Source organism: Centruroides vittatus, unplaced genomic scaffold (assembly GCF_030686945.1).
Source record: "Centruroides vittatus isolate TY-2023 unplaced genomic scaffold, ASM3068694v2 contig_10, whole genome shotgun sequence".
Classification (NCBI taxonomy): Eukaryota; Metazoa; Arthropoda; class Arachnida; order Scorpiones; family Buthidae; genus Centruroides; species Centruroides vittatus.
Window position 1 is genome coordinate 1,833,674 of NW_027120658.1, and position 25,232 is coordinate 1,858,905.

The 25,232-nt window shown below is 26.1% G+C and overlaps 1 protein-coding gene across 2 annotated transcripts in view; it reads right to left on the minus strand.

Moving 5' to 3' along the window:
* Nucleotides 1-11,128: 11,128 nt before the first annotated feature.
* The window catches only part of Mip (Myoinhibiting peptide precursor), a 44,206-nt gene continuing 30,102 nt past the window's right edge, over nt 11,129-25,232 (minus strand). Inside the window, exons 2-3 of one of the 2 annotated variants that reach the window (XM_067267848.1) lie at nt 18,695-19,186; nt 11,129-11,671 (exon numbers count right to left, since the gene is read on the minus strand). In XM_067267848.1, coding sequence (XP_067123949.1) covers nt 11,640-11,671; nt 18,695-19,175 — 513 coding nt within the window. In that variant the 5' untranslated portion in view covers nt 19,176-19,186 and the 3' untranslated portion in view covers nt 11,129-11,639. Of the gene's footprint in view, nt 11,675-18,694; nt 19,187-25,232 lie in introns of both variants that reach the window. The other variant, XM_067267782.1, reaches the window with a different exon arrangement.

Below are 25,232 nucleotides of genomic sequence, written 5' to 3' on the forward strand. Positions count from 1 at the left end.
AGAGTGGGGCTTACATTAACGTCCGTCACCTGTTTACATTCAGTAGTTTACCATATAGCAAGTGGTCTATCGTCTGACCACAGGTGGGTCCAATAGACAACGTCGGCGCTTCCTTTGTTTTCCCTCTGTTGACAAGTCAACACCCTTACATCTGGCAAGTGGTATATTACTCGACCGCACGTGGGTCTAATTGAAGGTCGCGCTACTTTTGTACCCACTCAGCTAAAAGCCAATACTTTACAGTGTCCCCCACACATACTAACATCCATACATACAGAAAACACCACTTTTTTCATTTCTGGACTTTTTAAGGTCCCGAGTCCAAAAATGTAAAAATCTTGGGGGGGGGTAATTTTTCGACCGATTGCCAGCCATACTTTTCCTCTGTTATATACAGCTTCCCAAAAGTAAAAGTAATTATTAAGAACTAGAATACTTTATAATTAAATTTACCCCAGGGAAAGTTATTTTATTTATAAAAATATATATTTTTTTATGACATGTTTTATTTAAAAAGAATATCTTTTAATTTACATTTAAACAATATGCCAATGCATTGCCTAATAAAATTTGAAGTTTATTAAAAGATTATTTTATAGTTTTATCAAAATTTATTGTGTTTTTTTCCTCAGAAATTATTTTTAATTAATTAATATCCCAATCTTTATACTGATAAAAATTGCTTACTTTAATGCTTTATTTTATTTTCATTATATCAATTATCATTATTAATTCTTAACGAAAAGCCACTTTTTTACTTACGTCTAAAAAGTAAATTATTAACAAAGAAAAATTATTTAAAAAATTCGGAAATTTAATTATACATTATCTTTATTGAATTTACATAATGCTAATGACTAATTATTAATTATTTGGGCTAATTTAATTAATGTCATTTGAAATTTGATATTTGCTAAACAGAAAATATATGCAATTCGATTGATTAATCATAGTAAAAAATGAAGAAATTTAATATTCACGTTGTCTTCCAACTTCGTCTTAGAAATTAAGTTAATGAAAAATATAAACGATTCTTCCTGATAAATTATAATACTACCATTCCTGATTTTAAGATAATGGCTGTGAAATATGAAATTCTGTAATGCGTTTTATCTTAATTCATTGTACACACTCATTGACAAAAAAGTTTCGCACTAACAAGAAATTTCTTATGAAGCAAGAAGGAAGCACCAAAATTGAATGCAGCTTGGTTCCCAGATCAGCAGTAGAATAGTATGTCCTTCAATAGTAATCCTAGAAACGCACTTGCGGTTTTCTGTCACGCAACAGAAAATCTCACGTGTATTCCTAAGATTAGACGTTGGAGTTAGATGTACAGTACGTTTAATGGCTCAAATCAGATGCAGCCAAACAGCAACGAGCGAACGTCGTCACATGGCTCGACGTCATTTTCTACAAAATTCAACAATGAGATTATCTTATCTACGATCGCTTCGTTGTCGTCCATCTTTGATTTATTCCCCTTTCTGCCAGATAGTGTAGTGTATATCAGGGGTGTGATTGGCTCAGAAGTCACGTATTGTGTTTGACTGCGAAGTACAGGTTTGTCTATCGTAAGAAGACCAGGTATACTGAAAATTCTGAACACAGCAAGCCTCCGAGATCCTTTTTTAAAGGATACTGATGTAATGATTTTAAGGCATTACTTGGCACGAAATAGAACGACAACTTTATCATTTATGTATTTGTCTGAGGCATAGCTGTATGCCGAATTCTTCAGTAATGAGACAGTAATTTTGAGTAATATTTTCTGAATGTACTCAAATTGCATCTTTTGAATCAGACTCTTCAAGAGATCTTTTCGGGAAAGTTTGAGTTTAATCTGAATGTTGTAAAATATTTTAAACTAATTGGCAACGAATTTATTTAAAAAATAAGAATGATACAACCACGAACACATGGGCTAATATTATTGTCAAGATGCTGAAGAAGGTAAAAATTACATCTTCTTTGAGAACAAATTTATCTTAAACTATCCAATCTGTATATTATCACATTATACAAATTAGATAATTATAAAATGTCATATTATAATATTCATAAAGAAGATTTTGTGTAAAATAGAATGACGAACATTCGTATTAATTGCATTTCTCCTTCACAGATAGCTCGTGCAAGTATTGTGGAATATAATTATTTCATCTTAAGAGATTAGATCCGGCTCTTTAGAGAATGAAATTATAAATATTAAAAGACAACACAATAAAGTCTTGTTATTCTACGAGATTAGGAATACTTTTAAGACAAATTTGCATAATTGACAACGAACTATTACAAACTGAATTAAATTATCTAGCAAAACTTTTAATATCGTCTAGTCCAAATTTATGAATGGACATGGACGAGGAACAATAAATATTGAATTCTAGACAGACATTAAATGTCTTGACGAAATAGAAAAATTTGTTATTCAAAGACTATTCATAAAATATCCTTAAAGTTCTTTTAAATTCTTGGTCTCCTGTTTCTGATGCATCTATTTTTAAATCTAAGTCTTGGGAGACATTTATTTTTCTTCTCGATATTTATTCAGTTTGTTCAGGTAATATTTATAGGAATCATTCTAGTTGACAAATTTAAGTGCCCGTAATAGTTCTAACTTAAAAAAAAATGTAATAAATTTAAATGACCATTAAGGAAAATTTAACGAGAAAAAGTAGAGGACAAAGAGGAAATAATTTATGCACGTCATGTTATATTAAAAATTATATTCACTCTTATATATATATGAATTTACATTTGGCAAACGTAAAGCAGCAGTAAAAATTTAAATAGCAGTGTCTAAACCATTTATGTCCTACTAAAAATGATGTATTAAGTAGTGTTTTATATGAATATTTTTAAATATAGACACAGAAGGAACAGTTTTTCTCTTTGTTTGTTATTCTAACAAAGAATAAATCATTTGTAGTTCGTTAGATTTATCGCATCCAATTTTTGACCCTTTATCTCACGTCTTCAAGCAAAATAGGTGAGATCTTCCAGAATTAGTAATTCTATTAATAATAGGATATTGAGGAAGATTGATTTAAATTCCATTGTATTTGAGATTTTTGAATTGAATAATTTTTAAAAAATGTTATCATCTATACATTTCCAAATAGTTCAGCTATTGTATAATATTATATTTATTTAATGCATATTGTATATTTATTTGACAGGGAATGAAATGAAAAATGATAATACCGGGACATTATATTGCCAAAATACTGTATATCATTCTTTACGACCCGACCATTTATGCTTGAAATATGTCACGACAAAAAAATAAAATTGAACTTTTATTGTAGGCTCTTCTCCATCCAAAAATGCAAAAATTACATTCAGTCCCTCGGCATCAGATTCTAGAAATAAAATTATAATAAAAGATCGGTTCGATTTTCTTTTAATTGTGTTTTTGTAGCCGTAAATGACGTAAACAATACTATAATCATTTTTTAATTGTCTTCATTTCTAATTTTAATTGAATCAAATTAGAAATAAATATGAATTTATTTCTAATTTGATTGAGCAATTTTCTTATAATTTTGGCAATGCATTGTACAAAACTTAGAGAAAAATAAATTAATTTTTTCATACAAGCACACATGATAACATGAACACCCCAGGACATCTTCAATTAAACTTGAATTTATGACTATTTACAAAAATATAAAATTTTCGAGTCATTTCCTGTTTCACTCCACCACAGAAGTAACAGTGTATTGGCTTGAATAAACTTCAGTAGAACAAATGGTAAGTTATAAAAAAATTTCACACAGTTAAAATTGATCGAAACGCCGACCTTTTATTTGAGGATTCGGCGTCCTTTAAAATTAAAATAATGATTACAACTTTCAATTACAACTACCTTGCTCTTTAGCACAATATATTACTGGTTCAGGCCCTCTGGTGGCGGTTTTGGGTAATCCTAAAGTTCATTTGCATACAAGCACACATGATAACATGAACACCCCAGGACATCTTCAATTAATTTATGACTATTTTCATTGTTTTAATTTTAAAGGACGCCGAATCCTCAAATAAAAGGTCGGCGTTTCGATCAATTTTAACTGTGTGAAATTTTTTTATAACTTACCATTTGTTCTACTGAAGTTTATTCAAGCCAATACGCTGTTACTTCTGTGGTGGAGTGAAACAGGAAGTAGAATGACTCGAAAATTTTATATTTTTGTAAATAGTCATAAATTCAAGTTTAATTTTTTCACTTTCCCTCTTATTTTAAATTAAAAACTTCTTTTTATCAGGCAAATTATTCATATTAAATAAATTCATCGATATTTAATAAGGTATTAGTCTTAGGGAAAAATTAATAAATAAATATTTATTTATTGTGACATGATCAAAATGCAGGGCAGCAATTTTTTATCATATTTTTTATTTATTTCATTTAAAATATATGGTCTCCACCTCAAATTAGTAGTGGCTTGCCCTGTACATCATACTTTTCCTTAAACAGTAGCGTAATGCTGATCATCTATCTAACACCTTACAGGGAAAAATTTTGAATTGAAATAACGTAACTTCCGGTTTACATTGAAGGTTCATATATAGTTAATTGGGGCCCACTGCATCTAGGCTTTTCACATCTGTCTTGAGTTCCATTTATCTAACACCGTTCTCAAGATTGAGGAAAGACAGACAGACGGACGACAATGGGAATTTATGTCTACATTTTTTCATATTGCAGCTCAATGAGAATGACGTATTGTTTTAGTATATATCACGTAAGATAAGTTAATTAATGTTACGGATGTATTTTTATTAATATTTATGTAATATGATACGAAATTACGATTGTAAATGGATTTTAAGAACTACAAAATTAAACCTCTCCCATTTAGTTTACAGGCATTTTAAAACTACTTTAGGTAAATTTAAGTACTTATATCAACTAATAACTTCGATATAAATTGCAAAAAAGTACGCTAGAAATGAATTGATTATGTAAATGAGGATCAACATAACACAAATTCAATTTTGAATAAGAATTTTTACATCATTAAAAACGAGAAAAACTTATTGGACAGAAATTACTTTAATACAATTTAATACGTCTTTTTAATTCAGTTATAAGATTTTAAAATTTATACATAGTCTTCATTTTAAAGTTATAAGAAAAATAAAGATTTTTACAATTTTTTATATTACATTTTTATTCAATTACATCTTCATACAATCCAGAGGCATTAAAAACTACACAGACATAGGAAGAGATTATTGAAATTTATTTTATTAGAAAATAATTTATAGAAATAAATGCCTTTTCATAATAAATATTTTAAATAAATTACAAAAGAATAATTTAAATATATATAATTAAAAGTGGATGAAGATTTTTAAATTAAAAAAAATCTTGGAAAACATTAATTAATAAAATATAAACTACTACTGGTAAAAATTAATTTTATATTTAAGTTTTAATTCGTTTAAAGTAACGCAAAATAAAATAAATATATTAATAAAGCTAACATATAAATAAACAAATAAATAAATACTCTTTTTGTGTTTAAGTTTATAAAGATATAAGTTTAAAAAAATGGTAAAAATAATAAAATATTGTTAAATAAGATTAATAATTAATTAATATCTCATATGAACATCTTTATTTCGGTAGGAATCAAAACAAAGGCATCATTTCATGTCGTAGGATTAGTAGGATAAGGGAATGAAATACACAACGATCTGCCTCTCCTAAGAAGACTTTCTATAGGAAACTGCCTGTGTTTAGGTGTTAGACAAGTGAAGAAACTCTCATTGGTGAGTCGCATCACACTCGAAAACAAGCATAACGAGCTTTTGATATCTTACAAAGAAATATTAAATTTAAAATAGATCGTTTAGTGGATTATCAGCTAAAATAGGTAATCCGTTTTAAATGGATTATCAGTCGCTCACCCATCTTCCCTATTTTCAAAACTTGTTTTTATATAAATCAATTAAAGAGAAAGACAGGAGGTAAACCTCGACTACAGTATTAAATATGGCCTACATCAAAAATTGATGAATAAAACAGATAATTTACTCTATTTTTCTCATATTTTAACAAACCTCCATACTTTTTTCTGATTTATGGTATAAAAATATCAGTTTGGAAGGAACTATGGTGTTCATAATTTTAGAAAATCCATTAAAAGATTTACGAGTTAGGAAGAAAATTAGACCTTGAATGTTACTTTCCACTAAAAAAAAGGAAGTCACAATATAGATAATATCGCAGTAATAATCCCGTAATCCGATACTTTTCTTTATCTTATGGATTCAGTGTTTAAGGATTAGTTAATGCTTTCATTCGCTCGCCATGCGTGAATTTTTTATGATATTATGAAGAATTTTCTTCTTAATCTGAATACATTGAACAAAATAATGGATGAGATAAATATATATTAATCCGATAACGCTTTCGAGATTATTCGCTTACTTTTTGGGTGGATTTACATAAATACATTTGAAAGTCGCGCTGCAAATTGCATCACGATATTCGAAGGTAAATTGAAATAAGGTAATTACTAAAGAAATTTCATTTGATCGATTTAATACAATTAGCATCGGCAATATAATTAAATAGCAATTTTCGTGAAATTATGGGATGGGAATGTGCCGAAATACAAAAGAATTTAGCTTTCTATCTGTAGAAATAAGTCCTTTTCTCACATGGTTTTCGGATAAGATGATGGAGTATGGTTATTACTTTATAATAATTAACATTACCCTATTGTATATTTTACAAATACATAGAAATTAGACAAAAATTTCTTATGAAAAATTGTGGCATACATAAAATTGACTAACAAAAAGATTAATTGAAGTCCTTTAGCAAGAACGTGTTAAACCAATTTTTCAAATTTCTGTAAAAAATTACCAAAAGTTTCAAATTTACCCTGTATTTAAGACGGCTCCTAGGTGATTAATATTAGAAATTAATAAGCCATTCTGTGAAAAGTTATGAGTCAGAAAATCATATTTGTCCTGCGTGTGTAAAATGAAATTCAACAGTAGTGTTCAACAAGGACACTGAGTTAATTGAATGTGGTCTTGCTTCAAGATCTTCAATTAACGTTAGGATACATTCAGGAGCGAATTTAAATACTTGATCCTGGGCTATACACAGTGATGATTAGGTTTCCTAAACACACCAGCTTGGTGGGTGGAATGTGACGTCATTCACAGTTTAGTTTAAGAACATAATTTAAAATATCACTTGATTTCGTTCGATTTAAAAAGTAATAATTCATTAAGAAGGAATTTTACTTACATTTTTCGAGTTCTTCCACTGTCTTAATGTCGATATTCAATTTAAATATTTACTGTGTAAGCAGGTCTACGTTTGTTATGAGCGCTGCCATTACTGTTTTCGCTCTATCATACGTCACAGTAATCACATCGACGTGATTAGGATAATGTCATATCATTCACGAGCTTGTGACGTCGTTTAGGGACGATAAACGTGCTGCCAATTCTTTTCGCGGGTAATTTGTTAATTAAGCAAAGATAATTAATCCATTTTCGTATTTCTTGTAAAATAAATAAAAAACAAACAGAAGAAGAGTCATTTTATTAAGGAAAGTATAGAAATAAAAAGGAATAAAATAATTTAGGGCAACACCAACGCGATTTAAATAAAATTTGAATCTTGTTTAATCTCACGTGCAAATATACTTTAATTTTATCACATGGAAAAGGAGCTGTAAATAGAGAAAAATAACCTAATATGATATAAGTTTACTGTATTTATTTGATGTATTTTGCTGTAAAATATAATCATAAATTTGCAGAACATAAGAGAATTTCTTTGTACGGTTTCAACGTTAAAAAATTAATTTTATTTGTATAAATTTTATATTTTTCTAACAAATATTCCTATTTTTATATCATTAAAAACATCGTTTTAATCTTAAAATGTCCAGTTATATCTTCTTAGAATTAAATATTTAAATTTTTTTTATTTACGTAATTACCACATTTATTTATAATAAGTTTCATTTAATCATAATTAAATGTTTTCTTATTAAAATTCAAATTAGAGCCTATAATTTATGTATTAAATGTGTAAAATGAGTGGAATTGAAAATAAACTTAAAACAAGAGTTATAATTACGTTCTATCACAGCTAGCATAAGCATGTGATTCGTTGCCTGGCATTTATTATACATGGATTTACCTCATTATATTAAGAAAAAGTTATTTATTTTTTGTCAAATTTTATTATTTAAAAAAACTAATACAATTTCTTTATCTCTTTTGTTTCTTTAATTCACGACCACCTCCAAAAATTAAATGGTCAGAGCATCTCTCGATCTGAGAGGTTACTTATAGTAGTAATTTAAGTAAAAATAAAATATTAGACAAATTTAATTAATGTAATTTCCTGTAAAAATTTAAATTAATATCTAAATAAAATAATAATTAGAATTACAGTAAAATTAGATTAAAGAGTATTTTAATTTTTAATGTAATTAAGACAGAATTTTATACCAACGCAGAAACTTCATTGTGAACTATGAAATTATGGTATCAGAAGAGCGGAAATAAACAGAACAAAGAGTAGAAAACGGATATTTAATTAATTAAGAAGTCTTAAACTTTTAAATTTTTAAAAAAAGAACAACAACAATATGTAATTTGATCAAGTCAAGATCATTTCTAAAACCGTATTTTATACGTTAAATTTGGGTTAAAATCACAATAAAATTTTCAAATTTTAATTTAATTTACAGTATAAAAATTATTCCAATAGTGCGCATTATACGCGGTATCTCGAAATACGAATGCAGATTTCTTAAGTTTATAATTCTGTAAAGTAATTTCTTTTCCAGGTAAAAAATATACAAGAAAATTTATTCTAAATTATTAAATTATTAAATTAAAATTAATAAAAAAAGCTTAGAAGTTGTTAAGATAGAAATTAAGTTTACAAAATTTTTTGCGGCATTTTCCACCTTTTTATAATTAATAGAGTAACAAAATTGTTCGTTAATAATTAAATATTTAGCATAAATTTTTAAAAGTTTTAATTTTAAAATATATATTAATTGTTGAATGTTTAATGTTAAATTCAATTTTGAAATACTGTATTTTGAAATAAAGCATGAATTTGTCACAAGAACGGATTAAGAAGGATTCCATTGACGTCGAACAGCTGTTGATGACATTAAACTCGTGAAATTCTGGTTTGTTTTTATAATACAATTTTTAAAAATTCAAATGGAAAATTTTGATACAACAAAAGAACAAACAAACAATTTAATATTATTATTATTATTATTATTTTCGAAATTAAATTAAAATGAAAGTGTATCATTTACATTTTAAAAGGTCAAGTTATCTTTTTTCATTATTTGTAATTTTGACATTTAGACTTTCATTCCGTAATAAGAACCAAATTAAATATTACTATTTTTAGTATTTACTTAATGATATTTAATTAATTCGATACGATTTTTTTAACGATAATTCAATTAAGAAAATTATTATTAATGATATTTATTTTATAAGATCGAATTTAAATGCATTTAATACATATGTAAAGAGAATTAAATTTTTGTTATTTAAATTTATAAATTAATTATATTTACTTTTTATTGTTGAATTTATCTTTACTAATTTTTTTTCTCGTCGTATTTCCTTACAAGAAAACACAGCTTATTAATTTACGTAGAATCTCGACTAAGTGACCTAAGTGCAGTGGCGTAGTTAGGGGGATGCGGTAGGTGCGGTCCGCACCGGGCCCCTGGAAAGCGATAGGCCCATAGGGGCCCCAAAATCACAGAAAAAAAAACCCGAAAAATTTTTCACGGAAATCAAAACAAAGCAAAATTTGGCATTTGGCTGCTCGAGCTGCTGGGGTCCCTATTACACAGAAAAACAGGAAACTCAATTCTAATCTAGTTATACACTATATAAAACACTATACAAAAATATTTTAGTCCGTTTCATAAACAAATCAAAAAAATACCTAACGTTGCTGTATCTTCGGAACTTGACCTGATTTGTCAAGATGGACCAATGGAGCTTCTGAATTTTAATCATCGATACAAATTGATCGATTCGGTACCGAATATAGAAATCGGTCTCCGAATCTTCTTAACGATCGGAATTAGTGTTGCAATTTGTGAGAGAAGCTTTTTCAAGCTGAAGCTATTGATAATTAAAAACTACCTTGTTTGTTTGTTTAGTTATGGCAACGCAACACTTGGGCGATCTGCCTTAGGCGGGATGCCTTCCGGAAGGTCTTTTTAAGGGAAACAGGTCCTTATTTAGACGTTACAGACGTGGAAAATATCCGGAAAATTCCACGTGGCCAGCCGGTCCGAGCGATGCGCGAACTACCAGTGTTCAGGGTACGAAGATCGCTTGGCCACTGGTGGGCCTTAAAAACTACCTGAAATCCGACAATGAGCAACCTGAGATTGACGAACCTTGTCATTTTATGCCATTGAACGTGAAGTTACTGATTCCATCGATTTCGATTCTGTTATTTCTGATTTTGCTAGTCAGAAAGCTCGTAAAGTAAGTTTTTAAAATTTAAATGTATCCCAATATTATTTGTTTTACCTCGCACAAAACGGAATAAATAAATTCAAAAGCCAAAATTTACAGAATAAAGTACTTGTTTTTGTTTGGACGTTCCCGATTATCATTACCGAAAAAGGATACCCCTGACGAAAAAATTTTTTTCGGAGGCCCACAAATCTGGTTCCGCACCGGGCCTGGAAAACCCTAGCTACGCCGCTACCTAAGTGGTCATACAAGCATTGAAAATGGTTTAATTTACTGTTTAATTTACACACGATTCGCCTTATCCGGAGTTTTTCGTTATGCCATTACCGTTTAGGCCGGATAATCGAATTTATACTGTATTAAATTTAGGCAGAGACTAACTGAAATCTCATTTGAATGAATTAGTTTAAAATGTATAAAGAATTTAGTACAGAAGGTATCACTTCTACTCATAGAACACTAAGTGCTGAACAATGTAAAAAAACAATAAAGCATTAAATTGATGGCCAGGAAACAATTTTTAAATTAATTTTAATTAAGTTTTTTGTGTTATAAATAATTTGTTTGCATGGAATAATGTGATTAAAAGTGAAAGAAGACAAAATAATCACAATCAACAGATATGTTGTTTTAATATAGTTGATACAATTGAAGCTACAATAAGGATCTATATATTTTTCATTGTTTTTGAAACAACAACCGACCATAAACAGAAAAATTTCAGTTATTATTAATATTATTTTTTTTACAATTTTATATATTTAAATCATGAACAATATTATAATATCACAAACATCGAAAAAACTGTTTTATATATTAAAATTATTTTAAAATTATAATATATATATATTATATATTTATTTATTTATATTATTTAAAAAAATAAACAAAATTAGTGAATTAAACAAGAAAGAATTAAATATTCACGTTTAATTAAAATTTTAATTTAAATTTTATTTAGAATTAATAAATTAAAATTTTGCCGAATATTTAATTATGCGAAATTAAAGTTTGGATTTTTTAAAAAACTTCTTATTCTTTTATGTTATTTTATAATTATTTTACATGAAAAAAAATCCATTTGAAGATATGATGTGCAATTGAGATATTGTCGTCCTTTATGACATCATTTGTTTAAGGACTTCAGGATCTTCTGAAACAGAAAATAACGCCGATAAATATGAAATTATTATACAAAATAATACATTTTAAATATATATATATATATAAATAGTTAAATATTATTATACTACATCATTAGTCTAAGGACTTCGAGATCTTCCTTCAACTGTTCTGGAGCATAAATTATAACTAAAATCTACGTTCAGTTTTTTAAATTGTTCAATTAGTTGTTTGAATAGTTAACTGACTTTTGGGCCACACCCTAAATTTAAAAAATTATGTAATAATATACAATTTTTTATGCTTTATAACTCGGTTTAATCAGTATTAATTTAATCCACCACATCAAGATAGTAAATTAATAAAAGGCAAAATTTATTAAACAAATAATTTAAAATATAATTAGTTGACAAATATAAATATTTTAAATGTAAATTCTCGTAGGCCCTTTCTGACAAATGCGTTACGTATTAAAGGGTGAAGAATTGAATTAATATCTCTTATGACTTTATTTATCTTTAACAATACTTCAAAGTGGATTTTCGTAATAAATTTTATTAATACACCCTTTTAGATTAAGAAAATTGCATTAGAACTTTAACGAAATGCTAAACATAAATAACAGATGCTACAAATCAGATATTCAAAGTTGAATACTTAAATAGGTAAGTGAAGGAGGTAAACATCACTTATAATTAATGAACCTAAGGCATTTTATTTCATATAATATAATCGTGATTAAATTTGATAAACCATTTATTTTCTCTACTGTTAATGATATTTATATTAAAGAAAAATTAAATAAAAAAACGAGCAATTATTTATTGTGACGTCGTCACAATGCTCTCGATTTTAGTAGTGTCTTGTCCCTGTACATCATACTTTTCCTGTTAACAATAGAGTCATGCCGCTCATATAACTCCGTTTTAGAGAAAAATTTTTGGTTTAAAATCACATGATTTCCAGTTTGACGTTAAACTAATAATAATAATTTATGGCTATTTAAATCAGGTAGTTGCATTAAAATAAATTTTAAATAATATTATCATTTTTTAATTATTAAAACAAGAAGCACATTTCTTATGCATTTCTGTCTTTGACGCATGAGAAGTGGAAACATCTTTTTTACTTTTCTGACATTTTTAATAAATTTACGATTTTTTAAACAGTTAATTTTTTAAATAAAAAATAATAGAAAATTAATTTTAATTACTTTTTAAAGTTTTTATTTAAAAAATTCTATCATTAACTGTTAAAAGTAAAAATTACAACTTTTATTGATAAAATTCGAATAATATAAATTTTTCATTCATAAGAAAACAATTTTAATTAATTTTTTTACAATAAACAACATTTAATAAAAATTATAATATTTAAAAAATGAATAATTAATTTTCTCTTAATTAATTGTTTTCAAATGAGACGGAATTATTTTCATTAATTTGTTAAAAATATCTTAAAAATTTTCAATTTTTAACTTTAAATTAGAAAAATTTTTATTATTAAATGCTTAATAAGCTATTTCCTTAATATAAAATCAATTAATTAATTTTTAAATAATTTCTTTACGAACATTAGCTTCATATAACACGTGTATCAATTTAATTACCATATTATTAAATGTATAAAATTACAATGACACACATACACATATATAACGAGCAATTATTTATTATGATATCGTCATAATGCCAGGCTGTAATTTTTAATCATATTTTTAATTTATTTAATTTCAAGTATATGTTCTCCACCTCAAATTATTAGTAGTGGCATGCGCCTGTACATGATACTTTTCCTTTAACGATAGAGTCGTGCCGGTCATCTATATGACTGTGTCCTGGATAAATTTTTGAATTGAAATCCCGTGACTTCTGGTCTAAACTGGAATTTCATGTATTCTGTCCCTACGCATTTCATATCTTGTCTCCTATTTTATCTATCTAATACCATTCTCGAGATTACAGAAAGACAGATGAATAATCGCAGAAATTTACAGGTCTACAATTTTTTCAAATTACAGCCCAAAAATTACATGTAATAAGAAGTTACACCTGTTTAAATATAAAACAGATGAGCCTTCTGTGTATAAAAATTATCGATTAAAAAATGATTACTTCTTGTTAATTTTTAGAAATGTAATTTTTGCTTAAATTTGCAAAAATAATATATAAAATTTTTAAAAATTAATTTTTGCACCTTTAAAATAAAATGAAGTTTTTAAAAATTAACAAAAAAATTAGTAATTTTTCTTTTACGTACTTAAAAACACCTTCCTTAGCAAATCACAGGAGAGAAATGTCATTCTGTTGTATTTGATTCATTAAAAATCAGCATTAAAAAAATCCTAATTTAAATAAAATTAAGATTTCGTGTATTTGTATTTCATTATTGTACTTGCTCTTCTTTAATGTTCCTTGTGTATATTTAGATTTTGTGATTGCACTTGCTCTTCTCTAATGATGACATTGTACTTTCTCTTCTCTAATGTTATTTTATTATCCATTATTAATGAAAGTATAGCTAAAATAGTAAAGACGAATACTAAGAGAAGTCGAAAAGGAGAAAGAAAAGATAGAAGGATACTTTAAATTTTACAATATAAAAAAAAAAGTTAAACTAATTGAATTTTTGGAACCTCCTCAAATTTTTTTTTTTTTAATAATTGTCCTTTTATTAGTTGTTTTACAAATAATAAGTATGTGTTATGAATTGGCCGAATGGGTTAATTTGGAGAGGAAAATAATTCTTAAAATTATATTAAATTAATATAGATTTTAACTGAAAGACAATTATTTAGGATGAATATTTGTTATAGAATGCTTATGATATTGTTAATTTAAAATAATATTTTAATTAATTTAATCTCTATTACTAACGAAAATATAATTTTGATAATATTTCTCGTTAGGAGAGATAAAAAAATTTATATAGATTAATTTTTAGAATGGATAAAAGGATACGGTTTAAGTATGCAAGGAAGGTTATTTAATTTCCTCGAGAAAATGAAATTCCAAACAGTTTTAATAAAGGAAAAAAGGGGGAGAAGTTGATGACAATTAACGATGAATAGCTAATGAGCTAACGTGTTTTTTTAAATACGTTTTCTTAATTATTTTTTCGATATATATGTGATACTTAAGCTATACTGGTACTGTCGAGAAAAATGGACTTTTCTAATCGATATTAAAATTTATATCTTAATTCTGTCATTTTATATTATTTTTAATGACGAAACGTTTTCGTTGTTTAAATGTGTTTACATTGTCTTTAAAAAATTTTACCGTGTGCCATTCTCCTTTGAGTAAAATTATTAATTTGAAATAATCAATTTGACCTTGAAACTACTTATAAATTACCCTTTAAAACCTCATTATAATAATCGTCGAAGAAGGCATTTATTATATTTAGATACATTTAGATCATTAATCTAAAATGCCAGATAAAAAAGGAAATTTTCATAAATTTTTAATCATTTATTATGTATTTCTATAGAAAGATGTTTATCTGTTAATTACACAGGGTGATTCATTAACAGTTTCTTAGAAAGATTTATGATCCAACTAATTAATAAAATATTAAACTTTTAGCGCTTATTAACCTTGGCTCTTATAATTAAATACAGGATCGATAATATTAAACAAAACTTTTCAATACCTTCTATTTTAAGAAAGGATTCTATATAGGTTCTATCATAAATTTAATATATTATATATTTTTTTAAATTACAATAATATATATATATATATAAATTAGTCTGTATAATGTCTTAAAATATAATTTTTTTCTGTAATAAATTGTTATTTTTGTATGATAAATGAAGCAATATTAAAGATATAAAATTATTCAATATTTATAATATTTAAATATAAAGTTGTATGCCTAAATAATATACAATTTCATATCTTTATATGGGATGTGGTTATGAATGTTACATTGTTAATTGAATAAATTGTCTTGTCTTGTTTTTTTTTATTAATTAATTCATTATTTAATGTCGAAATTATTTTAAAATTTTATTTAATTATAATAAGACAAAATATTTAAAAAATTGTTATTATTTCTTTAATAATTTTATGATTGTATGGAAGCAATTTAACATTTTTTTCCTTTTTTTGTTCATAAATTACTCAGAAGTATAACTTATTGTCCTGAAATAAGAAAAAAGTTAAGATTCATCTTAAACTCTAATTTATTTAACTTAAAAACAGTAATATAAATTTATATGTTATTATTATACTAATAATAATAGAAAATATTAAAAATAAACATCAAAATTAAAAAAAATTATAACGATAATATAAGAAAAATAACATTTTAAATTGACTTTCAGATCAATAAACGTAATATTTATTAATAATAAAACTAAACTAAATTGAAATCTGAACGGTTTGTTTAAAATAAAACTGTAAAAAAATATTTATTTATAAATCAAAATTGTTTACAGAACGAAATTTTCCGTGCCAAAAGTTATTTAGAAACACGACATAATTTACGTAAAAAATAAAAACAAAATATGAATTAAAAAATTCTTTTTGCTTATCAAAAGTTTGCAAAGTCAAATCCGTACTTTTTTATTTATTTTTTTTAAATATATTTTTTTAAAGTTAGCGGACAAGCAAACTTCAATGGCAAGTTCTTATTGCAGATTAATATAGACAGATGCTGGGATGGAAGCAGTATCTATCAAGAAAGTGAAGCTAAGTGTTACTATAGCAACAAAGTCTTAAGTGTTGTGTCTACATAGAACATAAATGCCTAAAGTAATAACAAGCGAATTTATCATCAAGAAACACGTCGCATAAAAGCCATTAACAATCAGAGCAATTTAAATTTTTTTTTTCATTTTAATTTTAAGTCACTTTAAAGTAAGATAAATCAGTAATAACGAGTTTTGAATATAAATTTCATAATATAAATTATTTATTAGTATTTGTTTCCAAGTAGTTAATTAAAAGATTATTTAAGCATTAGAGACTAATTTAATTAAAACTTTTAACTGAATATATTTAATATTTATTTCTTTTAAAAAAATTAAATTTTATCGAAATTTTTAAGAATTAAACACGATTAAAGTCATACTTTTTAATGTATAACGTTAATTAAGTATGTATTTAAGCTTACATTATTGCATTTTTTATTATTATTTTTGAAATAAATTTATAAATTTTTAATAAATTCTATTAAATTTTTGTTTTAAAAAGTTTTAAAGTTTATTATTAAATTAATTCTTTATAAGATAAGGAAATAAATATATTTTATAAGATGATATCATATGTCATAATTTTCCAATGTAAACACAAACTTAATTCGTGGCTGAAATGATATTTTTTTAAAAAGTAATAATAAAAATTGAAGAAATAAATAAGAAAAACATGTCATAAACAAATAAAAAAAACCAAATAATAATTCTGTATTTATAAAAATTTTTGACATATGTCTGCTTATAGCTTAAATTGTTTGTTTATAATAAAAAAATAACATAAAAAATAATAATATTGTTCAAAATAAAAGAAATATTTTTTATTTTTATATTTCTGAAAGATAAAAATTAATTATTTAATTTATTTATTTAGCTAAATTGAAGCTATTTTAGCTGTTTTTAGTATTGAATTTCTTTATTTAGATTTCTAAATTTGTGAAAATCAATATTAATTATTTGTTTTCAATTCACGACGATAAAAAAAAATTCATAATTTTAATATTTTATTTGATTTTCTTGTATTAAATCTCTTTTTTAAGGGATTGAAGTTAAAAAACATCCAATTAATTACAAACTTTAATGGGAATTTTTAAATTAATTAATAAAGTAAAATATATATTTACTTAATTAATAATTTTGTTGTATTTAAAACATTTATACTATATAGGATATATTTTATATCATAACTAGTAATGAAACAATTTTAATATACAAAACAGTAAATTTAAAGGAAAACACCTTTAAATTTATTAAAATTAATAAATTCTTGCTAAATAATTTCTGTAAATAATATATATTATAACATAGAATAATTTGTTTTCCTGAAATAGAAATAAATATTTAGTTTAGAGTAATATATATTAAAATATTAAGAAGATATAAAAATATTTATTAATTCTTAGAAGTTTTAAAAATTAAAAAACATTTTACTTAAATAATTATTTAAGTAAGAAATTTATTAAAATATTTTATATTAAGTAGTAAGAAATCACGATTTTAAGCGAAGGACTTTTGTTTAAAATATATAATTTAATTTTCCTGGACATAAATTAAATTGAATATTGTAGAATGCATTTTATGACTCATTAAAGGAAGTGTTATTTATTAGTTTGAAGGTCAGTGGACCATTTAAACAATCTACACTCTTCATCTTCCATCAAACTTTTGATAATGATCCTTTAAATAACAAAATATCATATTAAGTGCTCCCTAAATAACTGTTTCATCAACGCATTTTGTTAAACTACGTCGTCTCTTAATATTTTAATGGATATCTTACAGTAGAAACTCCCTAAGTTTGTAATATATTTTTAAAAAAACAGTTGTTTTACTCTTTAAATTATAAAAATATTTTAAAAAATTAAAATGTAAATAGAACTTAAATAATATAGGTTGATATATTTGTTATTGAATAAAGAATAATATTCAATGAGCAAATTCTAATGTGTAAGCTTTACGACTATCTAAAATAGGAAAGATAAATATAGAATTTGAACCCACGTTTTAGAATAATATAATGAAGTGAGTTCGGATCCAGCAAGACTACAAAAATAATTTTCTGTCTGTGTATTTTTAGATAGACGTGTAATCATTGGAGGATTAATCATTAGGATGAGTTGGGCCCGAAAGAGAGGGGGCCCTGCTGTTTGGGACCCAACAAACGGTAGGTCCCCTGTTGAATAGAATGAAGTGATAGGAAACGAAGTAAGGGGAGCCTTATTAAAGCTCAGCCTTGGGGCCGGATGGTAGTTAATCCGCTACTACGTGTAGTTTAAACACAGGGAATTTCTAAATTGTATGATATACATAATGTAAGTTCGAAAAAACTGTAAAATTAATTAAAAAACTCACCTTCTTCAACAGAATACAGATCCACTAAATTTGGGTCTATCCTCCAACCTAAACTGGATCTCTTTCCCCACATTCCAGTTAATTTATTCCATCCATTTTTCTTATCCGCAGGAGTTTCAGTATCTCTCTTACCCCAGACTCCTTGCAAATTATTCCAACCTCTTTTACCCCACATTCCTTGGAGGTTGTTCCAATTTCTTTTTCCCCAAACATTTTGAAGGTTATTCCAATTTCGTTTTCCCCACACTCCTTGAAGATTATTCCATCCTCTCTTTCCCCAAACTCCTTGTAAGTTGTTCCATCCTCTTTTGCCCCACATTCCGGACAGTTCGTTCCATCCTCTTTTATCTACATTACCGTTTTCTACCCTATTAATAGCTGCTTCCAGTGCAGATTGAGAATCGCTATTCTCTGCACAAACTAAAGCCGCAATATAGAGAAATGTGATGGAAGAGAGCATGCATACTGTAACATGCTGCATATTGATGTACCCTACAACAGAAAGAAAAAAACAGCATAATTGATATTATTAGTTTAAATTTTTTAATCATTTTTTCAGAAGTATTTTAATATTTTAACATTATAAAATATACAATCTCTTCGAGGAGGGAGACCTTTAGACAACGAAATTACATGTCTAGAAAATATTATTTTATCTCTTGTACTAGAAAACAGATAGAGAAAAGATAATATTTAATGAATCAAAAATAAAGTTTCGGTCAATAAACGTTATTTTATTTTAATTTTAATATTTAAGGTCTGTCGTAAAAGTTTCTTTAGTGTGTTAATTAAGTTTAAAACTTTTCTCGAGATTAAAATATAAAATTAATAATAAATACTGTATGACTCTGACATTGTTTTCTTTAATTATATTAAAAACTTATTATTTTATCTCGAAATTTTATTTTATTTTATGAAATAATTTGTATTTATTAATTATTAAAATATTTTTCTCATTTAAAATTTTATTAATTAGTAAATTAAAATTATATTTTTAGAATAAAATTTCATTTATATCATAGAAAAAATTGAAAATATAAATGTATATACATATATATACAAATTACAATAAAATTAATTAAGTCTAAATATAGAATATTTTATTTAATATATTTATAATATTAAAAGTGAAAGAATTTTTTTATATCGAATTAAATTTTTAACATTTTCTTTTTCTGTTAAATTAAATTATAAAATATATGACTTTAATCGAAATTCTTGAAATAAAATAAACAATTGTTTGTTTTCTGAACTTTAATAAATATTTAAGTATAAAAAATAAAAATTATAAATTTTATTTAGAAATTGTAAGGATGATGAATACGTTATTGAAAAGTCAGAATTAAATAAAAATAAAAGTAAAAATTTAAATTTCAGAATATAAAATGATTTTTTATTAGATTTTGTTGTCTTTAAATCGAATTGAAATATTGTAAAAATCTGCTTTAAAATTTAAATTTGTAGTTCAATACATAAACTGTAGCGTGTAATACTGATATTATATATCGTTTTTGTCAGCTTCTATGCATTCTTAACACGATATTTTCATAGACATGATGATTTCTAAATCTAAATTATGTATTTTTCCATGATAAATAATAAAACAATATTTGAATTTACAATCAGAAAAATTCATTCCGGTCGATCGGATATTAGCATCAAAACAGAGTTAGAATCATCGTAACCAACAAGTTATTCAGGAAATTAGATTTAAAATTACAATTTTTGGAAATTTTTAAGGATTAATTTATTGAAAATTCTTCTAATTTTTAATTTTTTTCGGTTATATTATTATAGAAATAAACGCGAAAACACAGTTTTATTACTTTTACTACGTGCTTTTATTGGGGATTGCATTGTTGAGATAAGACTATCTGTCAAAGGGAGGACTATCTATGGGAAACTTTCCCTATTCAGGTGTTAGACACGTGAAGAAAACCCGGAAAAGTGCATGTGGTGAGAGCGAGCTCGTGATCAAATACCACTGTTCAGTGGTTTTAGCCACTGAGCCACTGGTTTTTATTGGGGATATCTTGTTTTAGTTGTTTTGTTAATGGGGGCTTGTATTATTTGCTTCTTTGTTTATAACCTAACTGTTTCACTGTTAAAATAAAATAACAAATGTACACGAATATATACTATTATTATGTTTAAAAAAGTTAAGTCAAAATTCGGCACACATTTGCTTCGTATATCTATCTGATAAGTATGTAAAGTTGATTTAAATATTGGCTAAAAGTGGTTATTATTTTTTTAATAGAATAATCATTAACATTTTTTAAAATTTATATAGTAGAACCTCAAATAACGGACACCTCTAAAAGACGGTCATTTTTTAGAAACTTTGTTTTAAATGCGTACAAAATATCCTCTAAACAACGTCTACCTCAGAACAACGGCCATTATGTTCCTCTGTTGGCCGCTGTTAAGAGGTTTATATTTTTTAACGTTTACTGTGACAGTTTTAAAAAATAAATACAAAAAGATGAAATATTTGTGTAAAATATGTTACATTTCTTAAATCACTCGAGTCAATTAAAATTAATTATTAACGAAATATTCTTTTTTGTTATTAAAATAATTTAGTTAATAAGTATAAAAGCTTTTATAAATAATAACTTCGTTAAGTAAATATTTAATTTACTTTTTATTTTTACAGAATTACAAATGATGTAAATCCTTATCTCTGCTATTATTTACATTATATAAAAGGATTTAATACAAAGTTTTTATACTAAAATTAAGTAAGAAGTTGATAGAAAGTTAAAGATCACAATATAATTTTTCTGTTCTTTATAAATAGAAAAAGAATTAATTAAATTTTTCTTTTTAATTTGTAATTTTAATTGAAATATTCATAAAAGAGAATTTCATTCTTATGAATCAAAGTAAACGATAGTGATTTCTTACTTTCGACTAATTTAAAAATACGTGAACTTGAATAATGCTTTTACTTAATACAAAAAAAGAATTTTTAATTTAAATTTTAAATTCTAATTAATTAATTTAAATTTAATATAAAAATAAATTAAGGAAGTTGAACAAGTATCGTAACAGAAAATTCCCTTAATGTTTGATGCATTGTACCTCAATTTAAGGTGGTCCAAAACCTATCTACCCAACTTCTTTATAGTAATTAAAATTCAAAGATTGATGTGCAAACTTGAATCCTTGAAACGTCTTTTATGGCGTTATATCGAGGGAAGATTGTATGAAACCCAAAGACTTTGGAGGAGTTCATCTATTGTATATGAAATCTTCACTACTTCGAGGGATATTATCTTGCTAAAGTTTGGATAAGATTCAAAAAGATTAAAATTGAAATTGAACATATTAAACACTACTTTATATAAATGGCTTCAAAACACGATGTGAGTGAGGCTTATTGTATACCTCAGCCATTAAATGTGACAAAACATTAAGGTAAGAAATGGTAACAAATAGGTAAGATAAAATATTTATCTTTATCTTCATCATCATCATCATCTTTAAAATTATGCATAATTTACAATAAAAAAAATAAAAATATTCAATAAGTTTAATTTTTTTTTTAAAGTATGCTTCAGTGTTATTTATTTAACGTAATAATGTAAAAACAATTTAAAGAAAATGAAGATCAATAGAAGTTTAAGTGATAATGCGATCATTGTATTTCTGTTAAACAAGGACTAAAAGAAAGAGAGAAAAAACCAATTTCAGTGTAATGATGTAGAAATCTCTAAACTGCAATTAAATTTGATGGGTGGTTTCCAGTTTCAACATTTGTTTGAAGTAGAGAGTAGATACGAGATGAGAGTCCATCAAAGATTAATAGAAACAAGAAAAAATAAATATTCGCATTTATATCAAAATCATTGTAAATTTATCTACATAAAAATATATTAAAGCTATTAAATATCATTTTTTTATTTTATTTCAAAATCAGTATTACACACTTAGAGGAGAAGTGCATTTAAACTTTACTATGTAATCAATAATTTGTGTTTCTTGACACGAAACATCTAACAATATATTAACATTAACTAACATCTTTTTGACATTATCGCAATTCGAGAAGAGAAAAATTAGAAGAAAATATGATAAATATATATATATATAGAAATTACAAATTTAAATACTTTTTTAAAACAATTTTAATAAAAAATAATTATTAAAATATATCCTGGAATATTTTATTTGGCTTTATAGATTAGAAATTTTACATAGTGATAACACTAGTATACTTTTATATATGGAAAATTCGAGTTACAGGATCAATTGTTATGAGTTTTGGCTGAAATTTTATTGTTATCGTTCTTGACTAATTGATGAAAAGTCTCAATGGACACGAAGCTTGAAAATGGCTAAGTTCTTTGCTAGTCATTCGAATATATGGGAGTTATATATAATGGGTAATAGCAAAAGTCCTTCCCCTGCTTATCTCGTAGGGCAATCATAGTAGATTGTACCTTTATTACTTATTGATGCTTAGGAATGCATTAAAAAGTACCCTTATTACTTTTTAATGCATTCCTAAATATGAATAAGATTCCGGAAACAGATCGTCACATGTAACAGGTAAATGCTTTTCTGCTTAACACACGGGTAGGCGTCCATCGCTGCATAACGCGGAGGTGATTGAATGTGCGGCTCAACACCTCGGAAGGTAGCATAGTTTCTAAGGTTACAAGTATCGAGTGTGCTGTTGCGCATGCAACAATAGTTCGATATACATAAACTAAAAAAATTAAAATAAAATGAAAAAACTGTTAATATTTAGTTGTTTTAATAAATAAGTATTAGTTTATTGGTTCTAATTAGTAAATACTGAGTAGCGCGCGATGCGGCGCGCTACGTGGTGCGGTGCGTGGCGCTTCGCAATGGGGAATGTGACTGGTGCGGGAGGAGAGCGTCAGTAAGTTTTTAAGTCCTAACCTAAGTCTACAATTAGCTTTTAACATCGGTACTGATATTCGAGATATTAAAAAGCAAAGGATTGGCTTGTTGAGAAGATGGGTGTTTTTATTTGGAGAGCAATCGCGACTGTTCTCCAGATAACGAATTTCAAACACTATCATAAACTAGCAGGTAGGCCCGGCGTTGCTCGGGCAAAAGTAACGATAGCGAAGATTAAGATTATTACGTTATAGTCAACCTTACCCGTTTTCACAGAATGCAAGAATTGGGTCCCCCCTGTTTCCGGACTAATTAGAGAATTTTTAGATGGGTCTAAAAACATGTTCGATTTCCCGCAAAAACGAAAAAAACTGCATCTGCGTCTTGCACGTCGCTTTCTCTTAACAATTACATTGTTACTTAACACTTCCATTGTTGATGGAACTGTTAAGCCTTAATCTTGTGTCTCTCCCCCGTGGGGAGGAATTTCGAAAAATCCCTTCTTAGTGTGATGTTCTCGTGACGTACCCTAACTGTGTACCAAATTTCAACTTTCAACTCCTAACCGTTTGGGCTCTGCGCTGATTATTATTATTATTATTATTATTATTATCAACTCGTCTCGATTATATATATATATAATATATATATCTTTAAAATATGTAAATAATTTGCAATACTGCTATTTTCAAAAGCAGAAACGATTTGCTGTAATTTAAATCGATCTATCGTGAGTCAATCCTAGTTTAAATGGGAGGCCTCTGTCTAGTCTGTATTTTAAATCGACTTCCGGTAGTACTTCCGGGTAGCGCGGTAACGTCATACACTATCGTCCACTACATCGAACGAGCACACCTTATTAAAGAAAAATAAAAAATCATAACTTCTATATCGATTCAAAGGGGTTTGCATTGCAGTCACCCTTTAAATGTTTATAAATTTAATATTTATACATTGTCAACGCAAAAATATTTTTAAAATTATAAAATCCGGGCGCATCTACTAGTTCAAAATATAATTCTTATTGAATTCGCTTAAAGTTTTTTGATCATAAGAAATCCGAAACAAAGATCTTGATCTCTAGGGCAGTTTCTTGACTTTTCTTATTACATAAGATAAATATATTCAAAGGAATATTATTATTACACAATAAATAATGCTAATTGTACTTTTAGGCCTACATACTTATAAGTAGGAGCATACACTCCCTACACCCTCCACTACAGCTCTGTAAAAAATACACAGAGTATAAAGCATATATCATGATATAGCCTGTGATTTTTAATTGTGTAAATGTCATATATCCTTTAGTTACAGGACAAAAACGTATACAATTTGTATTGTGGAAATATTCTTGAAGTAAGAATCAAATTTGAAATAATCAAACCATCTTCATTCTTACAGTAATTACACATTTTATTTTTTCTAATGCCAATTTTAAACGTCGAAAAAATATATACAAAATCTCTATACCGTCTGCTGAATTTACGACCACAATCCTGATTATAACTTCTTTCTTCTAATATTAATTATTAAAAAAACAAAAACAAAGAAGATATTTGTCTCCCGAACAGCTTATATGATTAAATCAATAATAATCAATGTATAATCGATGCAGGTTTAATATCAGGGATTATACAGGTCTTTATATGGTGTATTATTT